Raw genomic sequence first — 27,553 nt, forward strand, 5'->3', positions numbered from 1 at the left:
ATTTGCTCTCCGCTAATGGGAGGAGCGCAAATGTCCTCTCTCTATAAGAAGTGCCGAACGTACAACAAGGGATTTTATACAGCTACTCAGGAGAAACGAAATGATCTGCCCTGGAGCCGCAGCAAAATGCTGGATGGACACCTACTCCTGGGATGGTTATCGTTCACAGTTATAGTGTACCTTTTCAATTTGCCCGGACCGACAACAGCTTATTTCGGGTAGGCACTGTATCCATCCACATGTTCATGACACTGTCGTTGATTAGAGTTTATTACGAGACATCATGCGCTCTTAGAGCAACGTTGATAGAGCGGATAAATTGCTTTACTTATATTAGCATACGGTTCATTCAATTGTTTCAACTTTCGTATCGCGTAAATATGGCATAAGAATGGCACTCTCATTCATCCCTGTTGATGTGTCCTCTAGTAATATCAAACGTGGTGCAAATGAATAGGTTAGGCTATTTACTGCATGGTGTCCTTGTAGCTATATTGTGATTTATTTCAAGTATCCGCAACATTGTTGCACAGAACTGTCAGTTCAGAGACACTTGGGTAGCGGAGTAGGCTGTCACTGCGGGTGGTGAGAGCAGGTAGATGTGAGATTAATTAGTCGGCATTGCAGTGGGTTTACAGACCGGTGTAATAGCTCAAGCTACCGAAGGTTTTGGGGTGGGTAATATGCTGTAACATATATATTTTTAAGGGGAGTAGGAGTTGGGATTATCTACAGTAAAATAACCATAATCAGCTGTCTCTGGGCAGGTTTAGACACACAGCATGTATTTGCCTAACACATTCACATGGATCTAATAGGGCTAGTTTTGACAAAACCCTTATGTAAGTGTTGTTCAACAGAAAGTTGATCCCAAAAGCTACTAGTCTTCTGACAGGTATCCTACGCTAAGCCATTGATAGGCCTATCAGGCATATTTGAATGAAAAGTAGCAGAGTGGTGTGATTATTTTGTTGAAGTCGGCTCTGAAAACAGACATGGGGCGAAAGGTGAGTGAAGGCTTCAGTCGCGACAGCTGGTTACAATAAAGCAATGCAGCTCACTTAACCGGTGTCTGAAACGTCTGTTCAGCTTGCATAGAAAACACCCCGTCTAGCATAAACATCGATATAGAGAAAATTCTGGCATATGGTTCGCGCTCCCACTAAGTTTAGAAACAGTTTGAAAGAATGTTTCCAGCATTTACAGTTCGTTGCCCAATCTCACGAGACTATCATATCAAGGACAGTATATATTTTTTAAAATTGAAGGAACAATTAAACACGTTATTCCCAGGGAACGCCTTCGTTTTTAAGGTGTAGCTTGCTATGACCACCTCAATATATCGAGTCTACTGGCAGCCTTGGTCTTTTCTGATGAATTTCATTAATTAGGATTCAGACTTCCTTGGAAGACCATTAACCTATAGATAGCAAGAAAATAAATGCAATATCACCTTCAAATCTCTTGTGTGAAGGATACAAGTAGCCTACAGCAGGCATGTTGTAGCTTGGATATGTTATAACACAAAGTTCCTTCCCAGTTGGTGGTTTATATATCACTAATCTATTCTCAGTGGCACCTGCAACCTTACAGCAACTATGAGAGTTCAGTCAGAAACGTAATATTATTTTTAGGGATAATTTATTCTACCATGAACACCATATCATTCCAATCACATTCTGTCTAAAATATACAAACAATAGATTGTTGATGACAGAAGTCATCACCACCACCTTGTGTTGCAAACAATAGATCTCATGAAGTTGATTTGAGTCATTCACACTAACAAATGTGGACTCCTGGCAGCACTGAAATATTTAGGCTGGTTTAATTGTATTTTAATTTAACCTTTATTTAACTGGGCTTTATAACCTGTATTTGACAAATTGTGGAGTGGAGTCAGTGATAACACCAGCAGTATAGTTCCAGGGGTATCAAATAAATATATATGTTTTATTGTCATATACAGAAGATAGGTACAGTGAAATGTGTTATTTTATAGGGGCAGCGATAGTACGGCACCCCTGAAATAAATGAGGGTCACGTGCCTTGCTCAAGAGCACATCAACAGGTTATTCATCTTGTCGGCTTGGGTATTCGAAGCAGCGACATTTCGGTTACTGGCCCAATGCTCTAACCACTAGGCTACCTGCCGCCTATATACGATAAGGGCATTGTTTAGCTGTGAACCATTGGGGGGACACAGGGATGGGAGGGGCCCTCCAGGACCCGTTGGACATTATGAAGCAGTAAACTGGTTTGTTATGCCTCAGGGGCTGCTGAATTGGGTCTAACCTTCTCTCAGATCTCATATAAGGAAACCAATAAATTAGGAAGGACCGGACAAAGCGGACTAGGGTGGAAGCAAGGAATAGCGCTGTTTGGAAATAATTACTTTTTGGATCACAATCATGGTTTGCATTGCCAGAGGTTGTGTGATATGATAGGAGTGTCCGTTTAGGTCTAATGTGTCACTCCTGAAAAGGTTATGTCCCCTGACCGGTACAGTATGTTGACAGAGGAAGTTACTATCACCATAAATCCGACATGTTATTACAGATAATAAACATAAGTAACCCCTAATGTTAGGGTAACTGTCATTACTTAGTGTTCTTACTGTAAAGTTTAGACCTATGCTAGTTCAGTCTGGACTGTTATGCTGTCTTGAAAATGATACATGTGAGAGTTGTTCAGCAGCCCAGTGGTATAGAAACCACATCATCGCACATGTGTATCAAGTGAGCTTTTGAGGTATAGAGACATAGTGGTAGATCATAACCATCCAACAACATAACCATTGGCCCTCAATAACTAACCAGTTGCATGTCATAAGATTGAAGCGCAAAGGGTCCTTTGGTGTGAGGATGTGATGATACTATGAATGAGATGAGTGTCAGTGAATGAATTATCCCTTTAAACCAGAGAACATGAGACAAACAGATGACATAGGTGCCATAGATACACAGAAAATGTTTCTGATACTGCCCCAAAGCCAAACCGACCACCCAGAAACCGGACACCACTGACACTTAGTGCAACACACATGCCCACTTGCCTGCACGCACAAACGCACGCACACACACACACACACACACACACACACACACACACACACACACACACACACACACACACACACACACACACACACACACACACACACACACACACACACACACACACACACACACACTCACAGCAACAACACACACCCAAGAGTCCACTGTTCCCAAGTCCCTTACTGAGCGTGTTTTATCCTCTCCAGGCATCATCTCAGAGGGGAGCACGTCTGCCCCCTACTGAGACCAATACCAACTTCCTACAGTGAGAAAAGCCTGTTCTGATCAGCCCGCTGGCCTCCTTCCTCCATTCAGACAGTGTCGACTAGCTCTGCAGACTCCCTGCCTGGTTACCCATGACAGACAGACAGACAGACAGACAGGCAGGCACACACACACACACACACACACACACACACACACACACACACACACACACACACACACTGTACCTGGGCTGTCTGACTTTGAGTGGAGTATACATACTAACACACACTTGTTCAAATAAATATCTGCCATGAGCACGAGGACAGCACATCCTCCGGCCTTCTTCCTGGGTACTGATTTACTCAAAATAGATGGTCGATGTTGCATACCCAATTTCCCGAGTGTGGTGGAGCGTAAGTGTAAAGTAAACACACCGTCTCTGTTGCCCGTAGTCTGCAGCGGCAGAAGGTGGGGTGGGATTCCTAGCGTGGTCAAGCACCCACTCAAATTGTCATCCTTTACCACAAGAATGTGAGCACTCATTTACTTTCCCCTGTAGAGCCTGTTGTGGCAGGTGCTGCTTCTCCCTCACAGCCCAGTATCATTAGGCTTACCATTGAGGAAGTTAGCTGCAGTTTCATTCTCATGCTTAGACAATACTGTACCTTGCTGGAATATTCTTTGTTGGGTTGTATTTTCGAGAAGTGAAGGGAGTGAGATTGTTCACTTAGTTGACCCCAGCTGAAGAGTTCACCTTGAGGAGTTTCAGCAGCATGCTGTTAAACAAGCTAACTTCATTCATTTAAAGGCTACTTTTGGCCCATGGAAAGGCATTTTGTGGTCTTGTAAACTGCATTCAATGCAAGCCTTAAACTGACTCAAACAGACATTTGTTTTTATTTAGTTTACGTGCTGCGGGATATACAGGAATCATACCCACAGCTACGCTACGTATGGTGAATTACCAATCACTAAGGCAGGGGTTCCCAACATAGGGGGTGCGGGCGCCAATGTTTCGTGGGTGGGGGGGGGACTTTCCTTGATTTGAGGATTAAATGTATTTTTAAATGTAATTCGTTTTACAATTCACAATTGTTTATACCAATATAAAATGATGCATTAATCCACAATGCTTTAGGCTAGAAACAAACGGTAAAATGCCAGAGGAAGACGTGACTCTGATGCACATGGGAATATCTTTGATTTGTCTCTATGGCTTTCAGAAGCTGAGCTACGACCTTCTAAAGTCGAGGAGTCAAAGAAATTGTTATTTTCTTGGAAAGTAATCCTATACAATGTGTGACTGTCGCTTTCAATTGATCTAATCACTTTCTGTAAAATATAATATGTATAATTAAATTGAGGGTTCATATAAGTTATCATCATAAAACATATTTGGTAGCGGAATAACATTTGGTGTCAACTATTTTCCTTATCCATAATGATTATGATTATCTATATATTTTGTATTTATTTAACCTTTAGTTAACTAGGCAAGTCAATTAAGAACAAATTCTTATTTACAATGACGGCCTACTCTGGCCAAACCCTAACCCGGACTATGCTGGGCCAATTGTCCGCCGCCCTATGGGACTCCCAATCACGGGCGGTTGTGATACAGCCGGGAATCAAACCAGGGTCTGTAGTGCTGTCTCTAGCACTGAGATGCAGTGCCTTAGATTGCTACGCTACTCGGGAGCACTAAATGATTATGATTATGATTATTATTATTATTATCATGAAATAGCCTACCTAAAATGTGTCGTGAGTCTTGTTAAACTACTGTATATATGTAGAATTGCAGGAAATGATCTTCAAAACAAAATGTTTCTAAGTTCCTCAAATGAATAAAATTAAACTGGTATTGTATTAGTGTGTTTGGGTGACATTTTTTAAATGTGAAAAAGGGGGCCCTGAGGAAAAAGGGTTGGGAACCCCTGCACTAAGGCATCACAATGAGTGTTAATAGGGTTGTTTATTGCTTCGACAGCCTTATGTTCCCTGCCCTCAGTTCCAGCTCCCAAAGGTCATTGTTTTCAGCCACATTATTAAGAGGAAGTCGCAATATGCCTAAAACAACGTAACAAAGCAGATTCATTTGTAGCCTTCAATATACTCACTGTGCTGCTTCTCCACTGTCTCCAGCGTTAATGTTTAGGCTTTAGCTTAGCGTCCTAACACTGTTGTGGTGGGCGGAAGACCAGGTTCAAACTCCATTTGGTGTGCTTCCAGTGTTGTATGGAGATGAAACAAGAGGTTATAGGCTGCTCAACAGCCAGTCTCCATGTAAACACTTCCCCCTGCTCCCCTCATGTGCGTGCTGCTGCTGGTATACCAGTGGTTTGTGTAAAGATTCAGGGTGATTACCAGTCAATAAAGGCTGGCGTTGGCGTGGGGCTAGGCTGGCAGACAGTGGTGGCGGGCTTCTCATTACAGAAGCCTTAAGCACTGATTAGCCCTGACACTAGGCTAGCTCACAGGCAGGGCGCAGGCAGAGTGGGAAGCGTTCCCTGCCTGGGATAGAGGGATTTCCCAACTTCAGAGGATATCCTGTGGCTGTAGCCACACCTCAAAGGGTATCACTTTACCGTGAGCCAAGAAGATAGGATTCTCTTTTAGCGCTGGCTGCTTGGGGTTAGCTGTGATCACATGGAGTTTGGCTAGTGGTGAGATCACACCACACAAACCTGCTGGAGGCTTAGATTAAACACCCATATGCCCTTTGTGAATACAGAACGAGAGAGAGAGAGCTTTGTTATCTTTGTGTTTTTGTCCATCCTGGTATGTTTGGCACAGCATTGTTTCAAGCTTGTCTTATGAGTAAGAGTTTGCACTGTGTAGAGTTAGGTCTATGTCCTCCCACGAAGCATCTGGTGAAAGGGGTGCTATGCCCATAGCCACCACAGGGGGGAGCAGCCTCTTTCTGGAGCCCAGGATAGGACTCATTCAGCACCTTTTAACCCCTTTGTGAAACCTTAGGAGAGTTGGAAATGAGATGTGAAAACAGCCAAATCTAAAAGCACCGGACACTGCTTAAGTACAAATTCAGGAAAAAAAATTGTTGTGGTCAAAATAAATGTAAAGTACAAAAGGCTGACTTGGATCCACTTGCATGTCCAATGTCACTCAACTCAGCCCACTCACAGCAGGGCCTTGCTGTATTGTTATGTAGAAATAAGAATTCATTCCACTTAATTTCTCCTTGAATAGCAGGTTAAGGCAGTCTGTCATGGAAATGGCCCCTCTACCAAATGTTGCCTGTTGGAGTGAGATTAGTCATATTTTTGAGTTGAATCATTTTGAGGTTTGCGTACTCACACACACCTTTGTTGTGAAGGTTTTAGTTGATGTCTGCAGTGGCCTGGGTAGTGGATAATCTGGATACACTCTGTACAGTATAATGATATGGTTTTACTGTATATGTTGAAGATTACATGGCATTATTGCATTTGGGAAGGTCTTTAAAATATGTGTTGGCTCACTCACATCCGAAGGGCTTAAGGTTCTGGTATCGTCAGCATGCCGAGACCGACCACAGTTAAGAAATATTGTCTTTTAAAAGGAGGGAGTGGCTCCTGCTCCTATCCAGCCTTTACCAGTCAGCTGTGTACTTCATGGCTGGTAGTTCGCAGATATGGAACGGAAAATAATTCTCATTGGTAACAGAAGGTATAGAGTTAGACACATGATGTTCTTTACAGATGGGGCTCGGGACATAGCCTCGACAAGGGAAATTTGCAAAACAGGAAAACCAATATAGAATCATGATGCTTTTAGTGGTCTGGGATTGATGATCTGACGTTAATTAGCAGGATTGCCATGTCATATGTTTTCCGTCCTTAACCACAGGCCAATTTCCTCTTTTACCCAAGTCTGTGGGAGAACGCCTGTGTGTCTGTGTGTATGTGTGGGTGTGTGTGTGTGTGTGTGTGTGTGTGTGGCCCTTGTCTCCAGCCAGGATGAGCCAGATTGACAAATGCTTGCTTTGGATTCTGGCTTCGAAAAGTCATCTGTTCTACTCTTCTTACCTCATTTTCAGGTCGTGATGGGTTCAAGGAGGTCGTATGCAGTTACATGCAGTCTTGCCATACAGGCAGGTAGCACAAAGCAGCACGTTACCCCATGTTGTCTCTGATCCATAGCTGGAATTCAAATACAAGTCCTTGAGAAATGAATCTACATGTAGAATCTAGAGTTAAGGTCTCGGAATGTTTAGCAAAAACCAAAGTCAGAATCATGAAGTAAATTCATATTTTATTGGGTGATAAATTCTCAGTGTATGTTGATTCTTACCCATATGGAACACCATATGAATCTCATTATGACCTGATTGAATCCAGGTGGATGTACTTAATGTAAAGTGAGCCAAAATGACATCTCTTCAGTTGTAACTAAGAGTTAGTACCTTGATGTTATAACCAGTGTGTAGCTACAGGACGGTAGTTTATCACCTTCATTCATTCATGTTTCTACTTAGGACTGCAGTGTAAACAATATACTGTACCACTACCACCCTTACTGGCTTTACAGCTTGAGTATTGAATTTAGCTTCTGCTGGCTTTCCAGTAATTATATTTGAATTCCCTGATTGAGAGAGAAGAAAGCAAACCTTGCAATCTCTCAGTAGAAACTGTAAATAACCGTTAATAATGACTAAACTTAGCCAGTCTTTCAGCTGCTAATGCATGGTTGAAAACAGCTATTGTTTTTCTGATAGTGGTTTGACTTTACATGCTTGGATACCCCTTTGAAGTGAAATGCCCACTGTACAGTAAGAGTAAAATAGTAAATGTGTGTGTTACAAATCTAAAATCTGCATAACCAATTAACCATTGTACAGAGTATTATCAAAAAGTAAACTTTTAAAATACACAGGTTCACTTTCTTTCTTACCAAATAGTGGTGGTCTGATTCTCGTGTGAGCGTGTGTGTGAATGGTGTGTGAATGGTGTGTGAATGCGGTGGGTGTGTATGAATGTGTGCCGTGGCTGAACGTGTTAGGTGTGCCGGTCAGTCAGTGTGCTGGTACAGGGGTGCTCTGCGCTGCTCTGTGCCATGGCGTTTGCTAGAACAGGGGAGTCATGTGGACACTGTTGTGGCGCGCCCAATCTGTGCCAGTCACACAGTGACTACAACTGAGCCGCTGACCCTAGGAGCCTTGAGTTCTCACACTGCAGTTAAACCTCTTACCAAACTCCATGGTCTCATTCCCCAACCAACCCCGTACTGTATGCATACAGTACAGACCGCTCCACGGCTACAGAGCCAATAGTTCAGATCAGGGTAGCATTTGGAATAAAAGATTGGGAAATAAGAATCTGCTGATGTATTTCATTTTCTAGATTAAAGACTATAGTTTAGTTGATAATGACTCTGGTAGAGGGTGTGTCCTGACTGCTGTACAGTAGGGCTGGAAGGACAGAGCAGAGCTATGCCCTGTTGAGAATGGAGATGCATGTCCTCCTTTTGACAGACTTAATGACACTGTTTCACTTGGAATTTATGCCAGATATGGGGGAAAGAGTAAAAGGTTATTGAGGAGGTAAAGCTAAGATCGGCCATTGGTTGAGAGAGGACTGAGTCATATGGCTATTGCTTCTTAAGGCCTGAGATTGATACTGTACAGTACATGACACATAACACAACCTCTCTGTGCCAAAACAGACCCATATAACTTTACATTTTAGTAAGTCATTATCGTTTGAAAAATGAACCTTCCATGAATGGGGAAGATATGATGCCTAGTCTGTTAACACTACAAAGTCTTGTTCACTAAGTCTTAGAGGGGGGTGAGGGAGGGATGGAGGGAAGTCCCCTATCTTCAACAGCTGACCTATACAGGATGTGACCAAGCATGATGCCATCTCTGTCCCTCTAGTCACCTTCCCAAATGGGACATATCAGAACTGTGACTCAACTTGGGCATTATGATGCAAAGTACGATGACAACAATTACAAAGTAATGTTCATTGGTTGACTTGGTAAAGTTGTTATGAACTATGTGTAGGTCATCTACACCAGTACAGATCAAATGTGGACCTAAACATTTTCAATAACTTGGATACCACAGTCGGAATGTTGATTTTTCTCTCTTTCACTCGAGCTTCTGTTCAGTCAGTAGTAGTACATAGCCTAGGCAGCAGCCTTGGATTCAGACCAGGCCAGAGGGAGAATACCACACTGACATCCCTACTACCTCTGGCAGGGCCTGGCCCATGAGACACCAGGTGGGACGATGGCTTGTGCCCTCCAGAGGTCACACCTAGCCCAAATTTTCTTAAAAAATTCCCCCTGTTATCTTTACAATAGCCTGGCTACCACCATAGGGTTAGATCACATTTATACTTTTCTGAGTTGAGCATGGTAGTTTGTCCCTAACAGACAGGGAGGGGTGAAGGTGAACTACCCCAGGGCTTGTATTTACAAAGAGTCTTGGAGGTCTTAGTGCTGATATAGGATTATATGGACCGGGGGCTGCTTTTTTAATATGGAACCTGTTTCTGTATGCTTGCCTTGCTCACTTTTCACATGTCTGTCTGTCTGTCTGTCTGTCTGTCTGTCTGTCTGTCTGTCTGTCTGTCTGTCTGTCTGTCTGTCTGTCTGTCTGTCTGTCTGTCTGTCTGTCTGTCTGTCTGTGTCTGGTTGGATGCCATTGTTTTGGGTTACCTTTCGTAAGACAGCTGGGTGGTTTGTTTTCTCTGGGAACAGGCTTTGTTTTGAGCCAGCAGCTGGAGGGATTGGCATTCGTTTAGACTAAATTGGCCTTTGGGGGTAGGTAGGGGTGAGGAGGGCGAGAGGAACGGGGAGAGCAGCCCCGTGAGAGGGGGAGGGAGGGATAGGAGAGGGAAAGCAGAGAGAGAGACACAGCGGGAAAGGGGGGAAGAGGAGAGGGAGAAAGGAGGGTAGTGGGGGTAGGCGGGTAGTGAGGGAGAGGGGAGACAGGGAAGGAGAGAGGGGAGACAGGGAGAGAGAGATTGAAGACAGGGATGGAGAGAGGGCAGACCGGGAGAGAGGGAAGACAGGGAGGGAGAGCGGGAAGACAGGGAGGGAGAGAGGGGAGACAGGGAGGGAGAGAGGGGAGATGGAGTTGACCTTAGAGACACCAGACCACAAAACCAGCAAGTTGAGACTGAATGAGAAACTGTAGTTTCTTGCTTTTCTGTTCAGGAGGGTTCAGCCAGGGTTGACTTTAGACTCTTAAAGGTGTTGACTTTACGTAGAAACACACACACACAGGCACACAAATGCTGCGCACATGCATGCGCACGTGCGTGACACACACAAACACACACAAATGCAGACATGCAAGTATATGCACACACACATGCACACCCACACCTGTTGGTCAAGTGGGATGGAGATGGTGAAAGGGTACACACTAGCTGCACATTTGTCTAACCTTCAGTAGCCTCTGTTTGATACACACTGACAATACCATACATTAATAACACCTTCCTAATATTAAGTTGCCCCCCCCCCCCCCCCCCCCCCACACAACAGCCTCAATTCGTTGGGGGCGTGGACTCTACAAGGTGTTGAAAGCGTTCCACAGGAATGCTGGCCCATGTTGACTCCAATGCTTCCACAGTTGTGTCAAGTTGGCTGGGTATGCTTTATTTAACATACAGTACATGCCCCAGTTATTTCTACTGTTGTGCTCCTCATAAAACTAACTCCCACACGTGTTTATTCTGTTGTCTGACAGCTTTGGTACAAAACATTCAGATTTTGATGGGGATTATTTATTTATTCATTTATTATTCCTCGATCCGAGTATGGAGCAAGCAGAGAAATGATTAATATAAATTCAAATATATATTGTTTTATTATGCCCAGCTAACAAGGCCCCTTAATGATGTGAGGCCTGAGGCCTCTTCTGTCTAATGGTAAGTCCGCCAGTGTGTGCAACCAGAATAGCCATTGGCGAAAGACAATGGGGATTGTAATACTGTATTTTCATATTACAGCCAAGTGTAATATGTAATGTACCAAATGCCCATTGGAACTCTCAAAACCACCAATGGTTTGCAGTCTGGAAAAGCATGGATCTGATTGGAGTAGGGGGGTCAGTTATTGTTTTTCTCACTCAGCATCACTAGATGTCAATCAAAGCCAATGTAGCCTGACACTGTTAATGAACAATCTGGAGGTCTAAAAATCAATAGTTATGGTTTTTGTCTTACGTTCATCACTTACTCATGAAGTAGTTCACAACAGCAAGAGCAAATTTGTTATAGAGCAATCAGTTAGTTGCACTGCAGCTCTCTGTGTCACAACATGTGTTTTTATTAGTCCCCTGTGACTGCAGATTTTGTACTGAACTGCCTTTCTGACATACTGATGTTATGAAGTGTGAATGACTCGCCAGCATCTCGGCATGTTTGCATATGTTTGTAATGAATGAGTCATTGCATACTCATCACATACTCATTAGCATGATCAATATTAGACCAAAGGTTATGTGATATCAAGATTATTATCAAGCTGCCAATATTTGATTATGTTAAATGTTCTTGTACTACCCCTTCACATGTAAGCCTTAATAACCTTTCATAAACGCTTCATAAACCCCAGATGAAGAGTGACATTAACAACCATATTATCAACCAGTGCAGCAGCAGTCCAGGACAGGGTCCTGGTAGGTGCTCTGACACGAAGCCAGAAGGGTGATGACGGCAAAGTTTAGTCTGAATAAATGATTTCCTCCAGGGATTCAGGGCTGTGTGGCTACACACACACACACACACACACACACACACGCACACACACACACACACACACACACACACACACACACACACACACACACACACACACACACACACACACACACACACACACACACACACACACACACACACACACACACACTGCGTAATGAGTCGTTTTCACTCAGCCATCCTGTGCATTGGAAAATGTATATAAAGTAAATGTCATGGGCAATGGGGAGTGTTGACAGGTGGAGAGAAAGGCCTAAACAAACTCCACCGTTAAAGGCACAGGCAGGGAGGAAGAAGGCAAGGTAACTAGTGAGATTAGCCTTGTTTGAAGCCTCGGTCGACGATGTCTGTGTGTGAGTGAGGAGTGTATGAGTGAGTGAATGAGTGAGTGTTAGGAAAAAGCAAAGCTGAGCAAACAGCAGTAAGAATCCTACCTCACGTAGGATAATAGTGAACTTTATTATTTTTCTGTTCGTGTTATGTTACATGTGTGTTGCTGGGCCAACACCTCAAACAGAAACAGCCTCTGAAAACAGTTCATGATAGAAAAACACAGGTCTACATGCTCTTATATTCTAATGTGTAAGACCTAGCAGCAGTAGCTCACTACACTGCAAACTATACCTCCTTGTTAACATATACCTTACCCTCTTACCATGTACACCCTGTAGTTTTGTTGGTTTGTTATGTTTAAGGATCATAGATATTGAGATATTGTTGTTGGGCAGTGCTTTCCATTATTCCTACTCAGAACCTGTGAACTCCTGTGTTCCTAGAAACAGAAAAATGACTTTCAGACCAAAGATCTTGCAAGATCAGTTTCTGGAGTGCTACTGTATGTGCACAATACTCTCCTTTTCGACTCCATCCTTTGTTCTGAGTGAGTTAAATGAGTTCACACTGCAGTGTGTGACACTGGGCTCTGCAAAACTCAGCATCGTCTGAGTGAGTGTGTTGCATTGGGTTTCCTATAGGTCACATTATGGAGGTAAAGTGATCTTTAAACAGATCTTTAGCTAGTTTGCCTTTACGGTTTTTGGTTCTCCTTCTTTGTCTAACACCTCTTCAAATGTGCTTGTTAGGCAACACGCAGCAGCACAATTCAAAGTAACATGACCACCATAGTGCATATTGAGGATAGCTCTAAGAAGTAATCAGTGTTTTAAAACCTAATCCGATAGCCTCCTCTCAGCTCCTCCTGTAGATATCAGAAATGGAACTGGAATTAAAGCACATCTGTGTTAGCATTTTAATGTACACTGGTCTGACACATGGCGGAAACATGGACAAGAGGAGCCACAGTGGCTTCTTCTCGCAAGACCTGACGTGTTTCTCCATTTTCTCAAATCTCTCCTCCTATCCGCACTTTGCCCCCCAGCCTTCTTGGTAACTGGATAAAAACATGCCTTCGTGTGGAAGTCAGTCACAGCTAGGCAGGCAAAGCAGTAGCCCAAAGAATCAGTGTTGTCTCTTGCCTCCCTCCAGCTTCAGAATTTCTTTGTGTCTCAGATAGACACACAGGCAAGCAGACAGATGGACAGACTGACGGACGGATAGACAGACGTCACAGCACACAGACACTTTTGAGGAATTACATTTTATTTGACTCTTGTCTTGGATAGCCGCAGGGCCACGCAGGCAGCCAGCCAGGCATCTGTGCTCTATGGAGAGTTAACACTGAGGAGACTGTGATAGTTACAGTAGTGGTTGAGGCTCCTGATGTGTGTCGTGTCCACTAAGGAATGTAACATGTCATGGTGACAGGATTGAGAAAATGAAGACTGTGGAGTTTCACCACTGCTGTTATTAGTAATAATGGCACACCCATGTATAGTTTAGCACAACCGGTAGCAAACGGTCTGGAGTTATGCCATGAGCAACCATTGTGCCTAACATAATTGAATTGCTGTGTACGGTACATTACAAAGGCTATACGTTTATTTTGTTCTTACAGACTTCAGGAGCGTGATGCTTACATCTGTCAAATCTCTAGGATTTTTTATTTTCTTTTTCTCTAAAAACAGGTACTTAATTTACTGAGAGTGTCAAGTTCATGAATAATCGGTTCCACTTTGTATCTCCTGGGCAACATCGCTTATTTCATTCCTTCAGCGATATCTAAGTTCAGTAAAGCTGGTATATTATTATGTTTCAGGCATACCGTTGAAGTCGGAAGTTTACATACACCTCAGCTAAACACATTTAAACTCAGTTTTTCACAGTTCCTGACATTTAATCCTAGTACAAATTCCCTGTTTTAGGTCAGTTAGGATCACCACTTTATTTTAAGAATGTGAAATGTCACAATAATAGTAGAGAGAATGATTTATTTCAGCTTATATTTCTTTCATCACATTTCCAGTGGATGAGAAGTTTACATACACACAATTAATATTTGGTAGCACACATTTAAATTGTTTAACTTGGGTCAAATGTTTTGGGTAGCCTTCCACAAGCTTCCCACAATACGTTGGGTGAATTTTGGCCCATTCCTCCTGACAGAGCTGGTGTAACTGAGTCAGGTTTGTTGGCCTCCTTTCTCACACACACTTTTTCAGTTCTGCCCACATATTTCTATAGGATTAAGGTCAGGCCTTTGTGATGGCCATTCCAATATCTTGACTTTGTTGTCCTTAAGACATTTTGCCACAACTTTGGAAGTATGCTTGGGGTCATTATCCATTTGGAAGACCCATTTGCGTCCAAGCTTTAACTTTCTGACTGATTTCTGGAGATGTTGCGTCAACATGATTTTCCTTCCTTATAACGCCACCTATTTTGTGAAGTGCACCAGTCACTCCTGCAGCAAAGCACCCCCACAACATGATGCTGCCACCCCTGTGCTTCGTGGTTGGGATGGTGTTCTTCGGCTTGCAAGCATCCCCCTTTTTCCTCCAAACATAACGATGGTCATTATGGCCAAGCAGTTCTACTTTTGTTTCACCAGACCAGAGGACATTTCTCCAAAAAGTACGATCTTTGTCCCCATGTGCAGTTGCAAACCGTAGTCTGACTTTTTTACGGCGGTTTTGGAGCAGTGGCTTCTTCCTTGCTGAGCGGCTTTCAGGTTATGTCGATATAGGACTCGTTTTACTGTGGATATAGATACTTTTGCACCTGTTTCCTCCAGCATCTTCACAAAGTCCTTTGCTGTTGTTCTGAGATTGATTTGCACTTTTCGCACCAAAGTATGTTCATCTCTAGGAGACAGAACGCGTCTCCTTCTTGAGCGGTATGACGGCTGCGTGGTCCCATGGTGTTTATACTTGCGTACGATTGTTTGTACAGATGAACGTGGTACCATAAGGTGTTTGGAAATCGCTCCCAAAGATGAACCAGACTTGTGGAGGTCTACAATTTTTTGTTCTTTTTTCCATGATGTCAAGCAAAGAGGCATTCATTTTGAAGGTAGGCCTTGAAATACATCCACAGGTACACCTCAAATTGACTCAAATAATGTCAATTAGCCTATCAGAGGCTTCTAAAGCCATGACATCATTTTCTGGAATTGTCCAAGCTGTTTAAAGGCACAGTCAACTTAGTATATGTAAACTTCTGACCCCCTGGCATTGTGATACAGTGAATTAAAAGTGAAATAATCTGTCTGTAAACAATTGTTGGAAAATGTACTTGTGTCATGCACACAGTAGATGTCCTAACCGATTTGCCAAAACTATAGTTTGTTAACAATACATTTGTGGTGTGGTTGAAAAATGAGTTTTAATGAGTGTATGTAAACTTCTGACTTCAACTGTGTATCATAGGGCTTGTTGAGTGATGGCTGGAGTTTCCATTCTCTTGGCTCTCCTGGTGGCATGTAGAAATGAATTAAGCAGGTACTCTAAATGGTGTTGCCATCATTCAAATATTGAGCCTCAGCCCACTGCAGAAGTGTTGTGAAAATGTTGTCAATGTACACATTCATCAACAGGAGTTGATAAGTTATTTATTTTATCCTCACTGTGTTGTAGACATACATTAGTGGATACACATAGTATCAACATGAATAACAATTAAGATGAATAAAGATAGCATTTGTATCTCTACACGTACGGTACATAATGAGGCACAGTCAGGCCAGACTATCCTACTATGTACTTAAGCTCTTTTACTCCCTAAAGGAGAACAATTTCTGTCAAGACACAGCTTGTAAGGTTTCCATTAGAAAAATTCATAGTTGTCAGACAAGTTAGGAAAGGCAAACATGTTTTGAAAAAAAAAAGAGATAGGAGCCATTTGACCTGATCTGAATACACAAATCGCAAAACCTGCCCTTTACACCACTGGACTGTTGAGATCATGTTCTTCATATGGGGCATGCCATGTACATAGTAGGTTATGAAAGCACTGTATAGTATTCCACAGAAAATGTGTAATAACATGCTAATAACGTAAGCTAACATAGGCTTAACATAATAGGATATTGGTATGCAGTATGTGACCATATTTGTCATGGTTTTAGACTCCAGGGGAAACACTTCACAATCAGTTATTATCCGTTTTGAAAGATTTCTCTCTCTGTGTGTTACATGACCTCTGTGACTTCTTCATTGAGGCCGTTTGGCTCTGAATGACAGAAGTCAAATGAGGTCATAAAGTGAACATGTAGCACAATTGACTTGAAGGAGTACACAGAGATGTACACAGATGACAGAAGTACCCAGTAACTCTAAGAGATACAGACTGTGAATCAATCAGTGTTCACATTCGCTGCAACATGGTCTATGCCTTGGACATCTGGAAGGAATCTCTATGGCCGTGACTTTGGTTAATAGTTGTACCCAAATGACTCATGGGCTGGAAATTGAATTGAATAGGTTTCTGGTTCATTGGCATCAGGAACACGCTAGCTAAATGCTAATAGTGGCTGACTGGCTGGCTGGCTGGCTGGCTGGCTGTGTCTTGCTCACTCTCTCTCTCATTAGCTTGTGTCCTACTCTTATAGACCAGGACGGAATCTTTCCTCACTGAAGAGTTACTGTACGGTTCACTTGTCATAGTTACTCATTAGACTAGCTATTGCCTCCTGTTCTGCCCATGTGACTGGTGATGTCTGCATGGAACTCTCATTGTGCATGGTGCAATCAGTTCATTGTTTTGTGAATGAGATCAGAACTGTGTCATCCAAATCTGACACACCAGATTCACTTGAACATGACAAGGTAACTAAAATAGGATCCTGTCCTCAGCTTTCTGTCTGGTGACATGCTAAACCCATTAGATAAAATAAACCTCTGCTGTTTAATTGAGATTGATGGAAGGGAAGTTCACTCAAGGCACATTGCTAAATGCCAACATTTTGATGGCAGAGGCCAGAGACAGGTCACCGTATGGCACTGAGCAGAGCACTGAAGTTATATTGAGGAGACAAGAAGAAAAACAACCTCTCCTTGTCACCTCCAGAGTAAATCTAATATGTTTATCCCTTGTTGATGGCTGTTGTCAGGACAACCCCAGATTGTTGTCAAATATAGCAGGTGTCAATATTAGCAGGGAAACATTGACATTGTAAAGGCATTAAACTCTTTCAGTAATGGCATATTATGTGCCTGGGTCCGTTGTAGGAGTCTGTTTGTGAATTCTTCTGTAAATCCATTTATTTTTCTCTTTCACTTTAACGGTGTAAAAGTGGCCCTGAAATTGCACATAATGAACATCTACCCTGCCAATTCTGTCAGATGGTGTGACCAACATGGTCACAGACTGACAGTCATGTCCCCTGCGTCTCTGTGTGAAAGTAATGCTCTGCTTTGCCTATCCATCACAACCTCAGAACGCTGGTCAGTCATGGAGGATTTTGCCAGCTATGCGGCAGACCCCGGGCTAGCTTGTGTGTTTTATATACGCTTCCTTAAAATAAACTGACGAAAGGAGTGCAACTCTACCACATGTTCTCCTATACCGTGTTTAGAAACAAAGCTTAGCCTCATTATATTTCAAATGAATTGCAGCTTTAGAGTCATGAACACTGGAAGTTTGTATGAGGATTATATAATGAGGCTGTAAAGCCCGCTGTGTGATCATGTTTAAATCTATACACCGCTGGTTGACGTGAGTGACAGTCATTAGTCTCTGGGATATGATAGGTCTCCATTGGTTGGCTACTGTTTAGCATGCCTGTGGTGTGACGGTCAAATTGACTGTGTGGGACCATTGTTTTAAATCTGTCATATCATGTCCTTTAACCACTCTGTATCAATCTAGCTAGCTAGCCAGCGATGTTATGACTAGCAACCTTATCGGTAGCTACCCTGAAAGAGAGAAATCAGCACAGAACGTTCTTCAGCTGCTGAGAATGTGCTATATACACAGACATGGTGAATGTTGATCTCAATCTCCAGAAAACATTGCATTCCCCGGAACATTAACCATTGTACTCAAATGCAACCTTCAAAAAATGGCAGCCGAAATCCCTCGAACATTAACCAGCTCTGACTTAGACCATAAAGGTCAGCCTTCTATATCTGGGACTTAGCATACTATTTTCTTGACATTTCCAGTCCACAGTACTGACTGAGTGTTCCGTAGTTGATTTTTCATTCTCTGAACCCTTCTAATGGTGTGTTACAGTATAACATCTCCCTCTCTTCCCTCAAATTGACAGGTAATGCCTGGAATAAACTTGAGGAAGGCCCTTGGGTCAAAGCGTTGCCAGCAGGAGCACAGCAGGAGAATCTGACAGTATCTAACGGGTATCTCTCTCTGTCTCCAACAGACTGACAGGTAATGAACCCCTGTCCATCCTACCGCTGAGCTCCCAACCCGAGGAGAACGTGGGCAGGGCCCACTACAAGCTGTGCGACCGGCTCAAACTGGAGAAAAAGCAGAGGCGGATGTGTCGACGAGACCCGGGTGTGGCCGAGACCCTCATGGAGGCCATCAGCATGAGCGCCCTGGAGTGCCAGTACCAGTTCCGCTTCGAGAGGTGGAACTGCTCTTTAGAGGGCCGCTACAGAGCCAACATTTTAAAGAGAGGTAGGGAAAGAAAAGCTTCTCAACTTCATACATCAGTATACATGTAATATGTTCTGAGTTAAACTTTTTCAGCATGCAGATAACTCATGTTCTGGGTGGAGGGGGAGAGACATTTTTGCAATTTATGCTGCCATCATTGAATGGTATAATGTTGAATGGCCATAGTAGATAGTACAGTAGAGTGTTGTAGGTTATTTTTAATGTGAGGTCAACATTCAATGGTTTCTTTTGAGCGCCCAGTAGGACGCTGGTAGCTTATAACTGATATCTGATATCTGATTCTTCCCCTTGCTCCATATCTCTCTCCAGGTTTTAAGGAGACAGCCTTCCTGTATGCCGTCTCCTCAGCAGGCTTGACTCACGCCATGGCCAAGGCGTGTAGCGCCGGGCGGATGGAGCGTTGCACCTGTGATGAAGCACCAGACCTGGAGAACCGCAAGGCCTGGCAGTGGGGCGGCTGTGGAGACAACCTGAAGTACAGCAACAAGTTTGTCAAGGACTTCCTGGGCAAACGCTCCAACAAGGACCTGCGTGCCCGCGTGGACATGCACAACACTAATGTGGGCATGAAGGTGAGTGAAGAGTGGAGCCGTGTTGGATGATGCAGTGCATTTGATATTGTTGATTCGTGTGATGGGACCACAACTCACAACTCGTCACCACTGTTGCTGTAAAAAGGACTATATGAATAGTTGATGGTTGATTGACAGATTGACTGATTGATTGAGTGATTTAGTTATTGATTGATTGATAGTGGCGTTTGATATACAGTGCCTTGCGAAAGTATTCGGCCCCCTTGAACTTTGCGACCTTTTGCCACATTTCAGGCTTCAAACATAAAGATATAAAACTGTATTTTTTTGTGAAGAATCAACAACAAGTGGGACACAATCATGAAGTGGAACGACATTTATTGGATATTTCAAACTTTTTTAACAAATCAAAAACTGAAAAATTGGGCGTGCAAAATTATTCAGCCCCTTTACTTTCAGTGCAGCAAACTCTCTCCAGAAGTTCAGTGAGGATTTCTGAATGATCCAATGTTGACCTAAATGACTAATGATGATAAATACAATCCACCTGTGTGTAATCAAGTCTCCCTATAAATGCACCTGCACTGTGATAGTCTCAGAGGTCCGTTAAAAGTGCAGAGAGCATCATGAAGAACAAGGAACACACCAGGCAGGTCCGAGATACTGTTGTGAAGAAGTTTAAAGCCGGATTTGGATACAAAAAGATTTCCCAAGCTTTAAACATCCCAAGGAGCACTGTGCAAGCGATAATATTGAAATGGAAGGAGTATCAGACCACTGCAAATCTACAAAGACCTGGCCGTCCCTCTAAACTTTCAGCTCATACAAGGAGAAGACTGATCAGAGATGCAGCCAAGAGGCCCATGATCACTCTGGATGAACTGCAGAGATCTACAGCTGAGGTGGGAGACTCTGTCCATAGGACAACAATCAGTCGTATATTGCACAAATCTGGCCTTTATGGAAGAGTGGCAAGAAGAAAGCCATTTCTTAAAGATATCCATAAAAAGTGTTGTTTAAAGTTTGCCACAAGCCACCTGGGAGACCTGGTCAGAGATCTGGTCAGATAAAACCAAAATTTAACTTTTTGGCAACAATGCAAAACGTTATGTTTGGCGTAAAAGCAACACAGCTCATCACCCTGAACACACCATCCCCACTGTCAAACATGGTGGTGGCAGCATCATGGTTTGGGCCTGCTTTTCTTCAGCAGGGACAGGGATGATGGTTAAAATTGATGGGAAGATGGATGGAGCCAAATACAGGACCATTCTGGAAGAAAACCTGATGGAGTCTGCAAAAGACCTGAGACTGGGACGGAGATTTGTCTTCCAACAAGACAATGATCCAAAACATAAAGCAAAATCTACAATGGAATGGTTCAAAAATAAACATATCCAGGTGTTAGAATGGCCAAGTCAAAGTCCAGACCTGAATCCAATCGAGAATCTGTGGAAAGAACTGAAAACTGCTGTTCACAAATGCTCTCCATCCAACCTCACTGAGCTCAAGCTGTTTTGATAGATGATAGACTGATAGAGACATACCCCAAGCGACTTACAGCTGTAATCGCAGCAAAAGGTGGCGCTACAAAGTATTAACTTAAGGGGGCTGAATAATTTTGCACGCCCAATTTTTCAGTTTTTGATTTGTTAAAAAAGTTTGAAATATCCAATAAATGTCGTTCCACTTCATGATTGTGTCCAACTTGTTGTTGATTCTTCACAAAAAAATACAGTTTTATATCTTTATGTTTGAAGCCTGAAATGTGGCAAAAGGTCGCAAAGTTCAAGGGGGCCGAATACTTTCGCAAGGCACTGTATCTAGGCCTTGTAGAGCTACTGAATGCGTTGCCCTCTCTTGAGATAGTTGAGTTCTATGGGCGTATTCTAGGGTGAATATATTCTCCTACATACACATCTCTACATATATAATGTTGGGTTGTTAAATTATTGTTCTCTAAGTTGACATCAGTCAAAAAGACACAGCAAAATTACCAGAACCAGTGAAAATGACCAGATAGGAATTTAATGTGACCTCGAGAGGAATAACAATGACAGAGTTTTTATGACTACATTCCAGTGGTCAACAGAGAAACATTTACCCACATGCTGTGGTTATTAAACACGTACTATAGATTCTAAAGAACCCACTTAATAGGAAGATGAAAGGCCAGCCTAAATCACTTATATTGACTGCTAAATTCAGTCAAATAAGATAACTCTCATTTATCAACCTTTGGTTCTCCTTCTCAAATTAGAGAGATAATAGCCTTCGTTTGTGCCTTGGCGGGAGTAGACAATTGTTTGTGGTGAGGGAACGAGGGTTTGGTTTTTCAGCTTGGATGTGATTTTAATAGTAAAATCAAAAAGAAGAGAGAATGGTCTTAAATTGTCAAGCCAAAGCAAAGTCAAGGTCCTGGCATCCGCTAGCTTTACTCAGATTTTCTCATATTGTGGCCATTTTCATTTTAGTATGAATTTAAATTATAGCAGAAGCACTCTTCCCCAATTGTTAGCAGACAGAAAGCTCTCCCCAAAGACCCATGGTGTGCTCTTCCTCTTCAACTTGGCTCTCCAAATCCATTCTCTCAGGATGTTTGATTTGTGATAAAAGATTTACAACGCTGTTTTCGTTCAGGTTTTTTCTTATATGCACATGTAGTGAGGTGTACCACGTCCCATATGAAGCACAAACCTTGGAATGTGCTGGGCTATGCATCCCTAGAACAGTTTAAAGCTGACATCTCAAATGTTCCTGAACTGAACTGCAAGTGTGGCGAATATGCACCACGTCTTTCTTATCCCCCAAGCTGTTTCCCAGTGTGTGAGAACAGAACCGGAGAGAAACTGTCTGTCCAGTCCAAGCCTCCTTTGGAGAATATGCATTATGGATTTTCACACAACTTTTTTATGTTGTGGTCAGTTGATGCTGACTGAGCTGTACACAAATGAACCATTGCCTGCCACAGAGAGTTCAAGCTATGTCGCAACGTGTACTATTTACTGTTGTGCTGTATCTGACCAAGCAACAACCCTTTCACTCCTGAAAATGTTACTTTGTCGAACATTAACTGTCAGAAGTGGTCTCTCAAGTTGAACTGAGTCCATATTCCATGCCATCTGTTGAATAGATCCCATTATATGCATTTTGAGAAATCTTCGGGCCTCAACATATTTGACATAAAATAGATTTGTTTAGCTTTCTACGTGCTGGCCTAACTGCAGTATTATGGAGTTGGCCTGGTGAAAGAGATGGACCTGTCTCCCAAGAACAGGGGCCAGGTTCTGGGTATCCTGTCTCCTTCTTTCCCATGGCTGTGGAATTCAAGGGATCTTTTCTTCAGAAAAAGTGCCTCAGCTATGTCCTCTACTTACTACTAGTAATAACCATGATGACTTTAAGCAAGCTCGATTACCCAATATTATCATAACAGGATGTATCGTCACTCCCACCCACAAAGATTCTCTTTTAAATTATTGCTTATAGTGTACCACATGTTTTGGTATTTGTTCGGGAAGTGACGTCAGTGTGACAATGTTCTCATGTAAATTGTTATTATGTTAATGACAGTTTATCACCAATAAGTAGAGCCTCTAGATAATCTAACTCTGTGGTGGGAGTATCAGCAGAAAATATCATTATGGCCTCGGTGCTCATCACATTTTAATACATTGATGTCCCGTGTATGATATGAGTAAAGTCTTCATATTGGAGGTTATTAATTATGATATTAGGACGTATTACATAGACCCATTGTGCTGTAGAAATTACAGGTGAGTATCTAGGTAGTTTTCTTCTTCTTTGAAACATTGCTTACTATACAGTATAAAGTCGGTCAAAGTTGATTTTATGTTGTTCTCAGGCTGTCCCTTTGATCCCCTGTGGTGGCTGACTGTCTGTATGTTCCTCTCCTCTCCCACCACCAGGTGATCAAAGCCGGGGTAGAGACTACCTGCAAATGTCATGGCGTCTCAGGCTCCTGCACCGTCCAGACATGCTGGAGGCAGCTCTCGCCCTTCCATGAGATCGGCAAGCAGCTGAAACAGCGCTACGAGGCCTCTCTGAAGGTGGGCAGCTCCACCAACGAGGCAACGGGGGAGGGGGAAATCTCCCAGGCCCGGCCCCAGCAGCAGCCCTTACCAGGCCCCAGCAATGACCCAATCCCACGCACCATGGACCTGCTCCACATCGAGGACTCGCCCAGCTTCTGCCGGCCCAGCAAGTACTCGCCAGGCACCTCGGCCAGGAAGTGCTACAAGGACAAGAACTGCGATGCCATCTGCTGCGGCAGGGGCCACAATACCCAGAGCCGCGTGGTGACCCGGCCATGCCAGTGTCAGGTGCGCTGGTGCTGCTATGTCGAATGCAAGCAGTGCACGCAGAGAGAGGAGGTCTACACCTGTAAAGGGTAGGCCAGTCTTAGAGGAGAGAGCAAGACAATGGAGTTGGAGGACCTTTATAAGCACTTTGAGGGATTTTCTGTCGTGTGGGTTTGGTTCTAATGCCCTGTGGCCCCAGCCAATGGGGGTTGGGGTTGCAGCAGGAGATTGGCCATGTCTGACAACCGGGTCAACACGTGTCTCATGCTTTCTGGTTGTAGAGTTAGAGCCTTGGATAAAGGCTACCTCGCCTATTCAACATCCAGTCAGATGTGTCAGTGAGAAAACGCAGCACTTGGCAGCTGTCTCCGGCTAGCATGCTGTTAATGAGGATCCAATAGAATGACTGTAATGGTAAAAGACTGGCTTTTGGGCCTTGCCCAATGTAGAAATGTGTGTGTTGGCGGCGAGTGAGGGTGCAGGGGAGTCAAATGACAACTCATATGGCAATCATGGCAACCATATTCTGAAACTGTTAAGAAGACAGGGTGTAAGATTTATTATACGCACACATATTTACACTCGCACACCAATGTGTGTATGCATATGTATGTAAATAAATTAAATTGTATTATAATGATATTATATACACTTGCCACTTCTCTGAATATGTTTAAACAAACCACTAACTACACAAATGTATTGTTGTTTGTGTGTTCTCGCTCTCTTTTGCTTTATAATTTCTTTTGACAAGGCCCTTTGGAAAGCAGCACATTTGTGTCCTTTGTGTCTCTCTGTGGATCATTTCTGGACCCTTTGGGACTACTCCTTCCCGAGGAGAGGAAACACGCTCATTTGTCTTTGATTCTTTTTCGCTAGAGTGAAATTGTTGGTGAATACATTTCTGAGTACAGAAATTATATATTTTTTGCCAGTAATTTTAGGCTACTTTTGGGCGAACTCAACTAATGTTCAGGGAATAACTGAAACCACTATACTTATTTAGAAAGAGTAAAAAGAAAAACTGAAAATCTGCATGTAATTGAAAGTTCAATGAGAGAATGGCCTTGCTTTTCTGAGTCTAGTGTCTATTACTGTCACCATGACAACAGGAGACCGACCACTTGACCAATAGAGAATGCATCTTCCAATCAGCTGACTAATGCTCTAAGTAATAGCAACCCAACTATGTCACCTTGCTTCTTGGTACTTAGCACTCTGTTTAAAAAGGAAAAGCCAATCTTGCTAGTAATACTACGATAAAGTAAAGAAAACAGCAAACTATGGGTACAGGAGAAATGTAACCCCTATTTCTATACATACACTCTCATATCCTTCCTTCCTCTCTCTAGAGTGCACCATTTGATTGACAAGGATAAATGGTTGAGGTTGAAAATGAACAGTATGATGCTATGGAAACTAAAATCCATCTTGACATGTCTGCAAAATGGCTTCAAAATTAACACCCTGAGGCAAATGCGGTCTTTTACAGATAGTCCTGCTGAAGCTTAAGGTGTATTATGGTGACAAAATGTGTTTGCGACAACAAAGCAAATGTATGCTCTAGCTGTAGCCTATGCATTTTCTATCCATTGTTTGGGGCATAGCTAACAGAACTCCGTGACTGCAAAGGTACAATCTCCTTTTGTGTTGTTTTGACAGTAATTTTCTTTAAGGCAGGTTACCATTATGTTGTACAGTAAGATTTGTATGACTAACATTTAATATTGACTGGTGGCAAAGGCAGAGCCAACCCTGTAAACAGCTACAATAACTCGTCAGATGCAAAGTTATCTTTAGATTCCCTTTAGGTATACCGTCTTTGCCTTGTTTTAAGTGGGTGAGAATGAACTACTGAGTGAGGAACCCAACATTGTAAGATAGCCCCATTTACGCACTGAAGCCCCAGAACCCCTTTATAATTTCCCTTTAAAGTATTTAAAGACCTTGTATTTATGAATATATACAGTGCAGATGTTTTTGTTTATTGTAAAAAGCAGTGGTTTATTCTCCTGTGGTATAGAGACAAGAATGAGGCACATGGTACAATCTCACAGACAATTAAAGAGGAAGTTGGTAGCAATAAGGAGGTTAGGACCAAGACATTTGATGCTGGGAAGGCAAGTGGTAAAATATAAAATATAAGGCTAAACCATGAATATGGAATACAATGCTGCTGTAAACTTTTGATTGTAAGTGATCATCAGTAAGTGAAAAACAAGTGCCAAACGAGTACCAAGTAAATAGCATGCCAATACCCTCGAAAACAGCTTTGACCACCGACTATGATAGATAGACTACAGTTCGCCCACAGTTTTAAATCAGTGACGCTCACAGGATTTCTATCTGATTTGACCCACCATGATTTATCCAGAAAAGGCAGCATGCTCTCAGAAGGGAGTCTAGCCTAACGAAGGTTGGTTGGTTCATCCTCTAGAGCTGAATTCCAAACATTTTGAAAATGAGCAGTCATGCCAAATAAAGAATGGTCAAAACATATACATAGAACTTTGCACGCTACATGGAAACCATAATGGCTCTGCTGAAAACCTGAGCATAAATGCCTGCTTCCCACAGCTTCCACACTCCCCTGCCCAAGACTGTGGTTCTCTACAGTGGTCATTTATTGAATGGATACAAATGGTCAACAGAGTCATGGAGAGAGGAATACAGTATGCACATTGCATGTATTTTGTATGTTTTATATTCTACGTTTTTCAAGACAAAGGACGGCATCATACAATGGTTGTTCTTCAATGTCATTGTCTTAGTCCTTCATATTCTATTTTTGAACTCATAGCTCTGCACTGTGTAGTTGTCAGAGGATCATGTATAAAAAAATCTATTTTATAGGAAAAATGAAAATAACAGAAAGATAAATTATTTTAAAATATATTATGAGCATGTGTTCAATGTAAATAACATTAAGTCAAAACTGATTTTATATACTTGTATTTTTTACTCAGTTTATTTTCTTGAGGCTTGTATGGGGTTTTGGCTTCTTTGCGGTGGAGGCTTCAAGAGACAGTGAATACTGTAAAGTCAGCATAATTGTTCTTAAAGATAACTCTAACATTTGCCGTTCCTAAGCACAAAACAAATCCTAACAAATTTAGAAAATCAACAATTCTCTTCCCCTTTTCAACTGTTTTATATACAGTACAACACATCGAAAGGCAACTCTAAAGGCTATTAAAGGGATCATGATCAGCTGTTTTATGTCATTGACATTGCACAATACTTACCAAGTATTTTTGTAGCATCCCGATTTGTAGCATGACCCATTTGTTTGAGGGGTTGGTGAGGGGTATATGGGTTCTGTCTGTACCCAGTAACATAGCCATCTGTGCAGATAAACACACTGACCAAACACAAGTAGTATTGGTGCGAACTCATTCAATTTTTGGTATACTCTGATGTTCTTGCAAAGGATCACAACAAATGATATTTAGAGGGTCACAATCACCGTGTACATTTTTGTTAGGATTTGTGCTGTGCTTGCTAATAACAAAACAAACATGTATTACCCTTTGTGATAATACTATACCAACAAAGCTTTGTCCATGTTCACTTATTCATGTCTTATGGGAACGTAAATGATTTTCCTCTACCTCATGTGTATAGCTTGTAGGTATAAACAGATCACGAATGACTGGTAAGAATGTATTTAAGTTATTTAACATCTTTGTAAAAACAAAGGCAAGAAAATCTGAAATAATAAATTAATTTTTAAATTA

General features: G+C 42.4%; 1 protein-coding gene across 1 annotated transcript; it reads left to right on the forward strand.

Moving 5' to 3' along the window:
• On the forward strand, positions 1 to 27,553 carry wnt9a (wingless-type MMTV integration site family, member 9A). Its single transcript, XM_021613613.3, has 4 exons — positions 1 to 218; positions 18,702 to 18,961; positions 19,271 to 19,533; positions 23,424 to 27,553. Exons 1-4 carry the CDS (start codon positions 16 to 18, stop codon positions 23,907 to 23,909), a joined length of 1,212 nt encoding a protein of 403 aa, XP_021469288.1. The 5' UTR covers positions 1 to 15; the 3' UTR covers positions 23,910 to 27,553.

This window comes from Oncorhynchus mykiss, chromosome 8 (genome assembly GCF_057628025.1).
Source record: "Oncorhynchus mykiss isolate SJ-2025 chromosome 8, ASM5762802v1, whole genome shotgun sequence".
Taxonomy (NCBI): domain Eukaryota; kingdom Metazoa; phylum Chordata; class Actinopteri; order Salmoniformes; family Salmonidae; genus Oncorhynchus; species Oncorhynchus mykiss.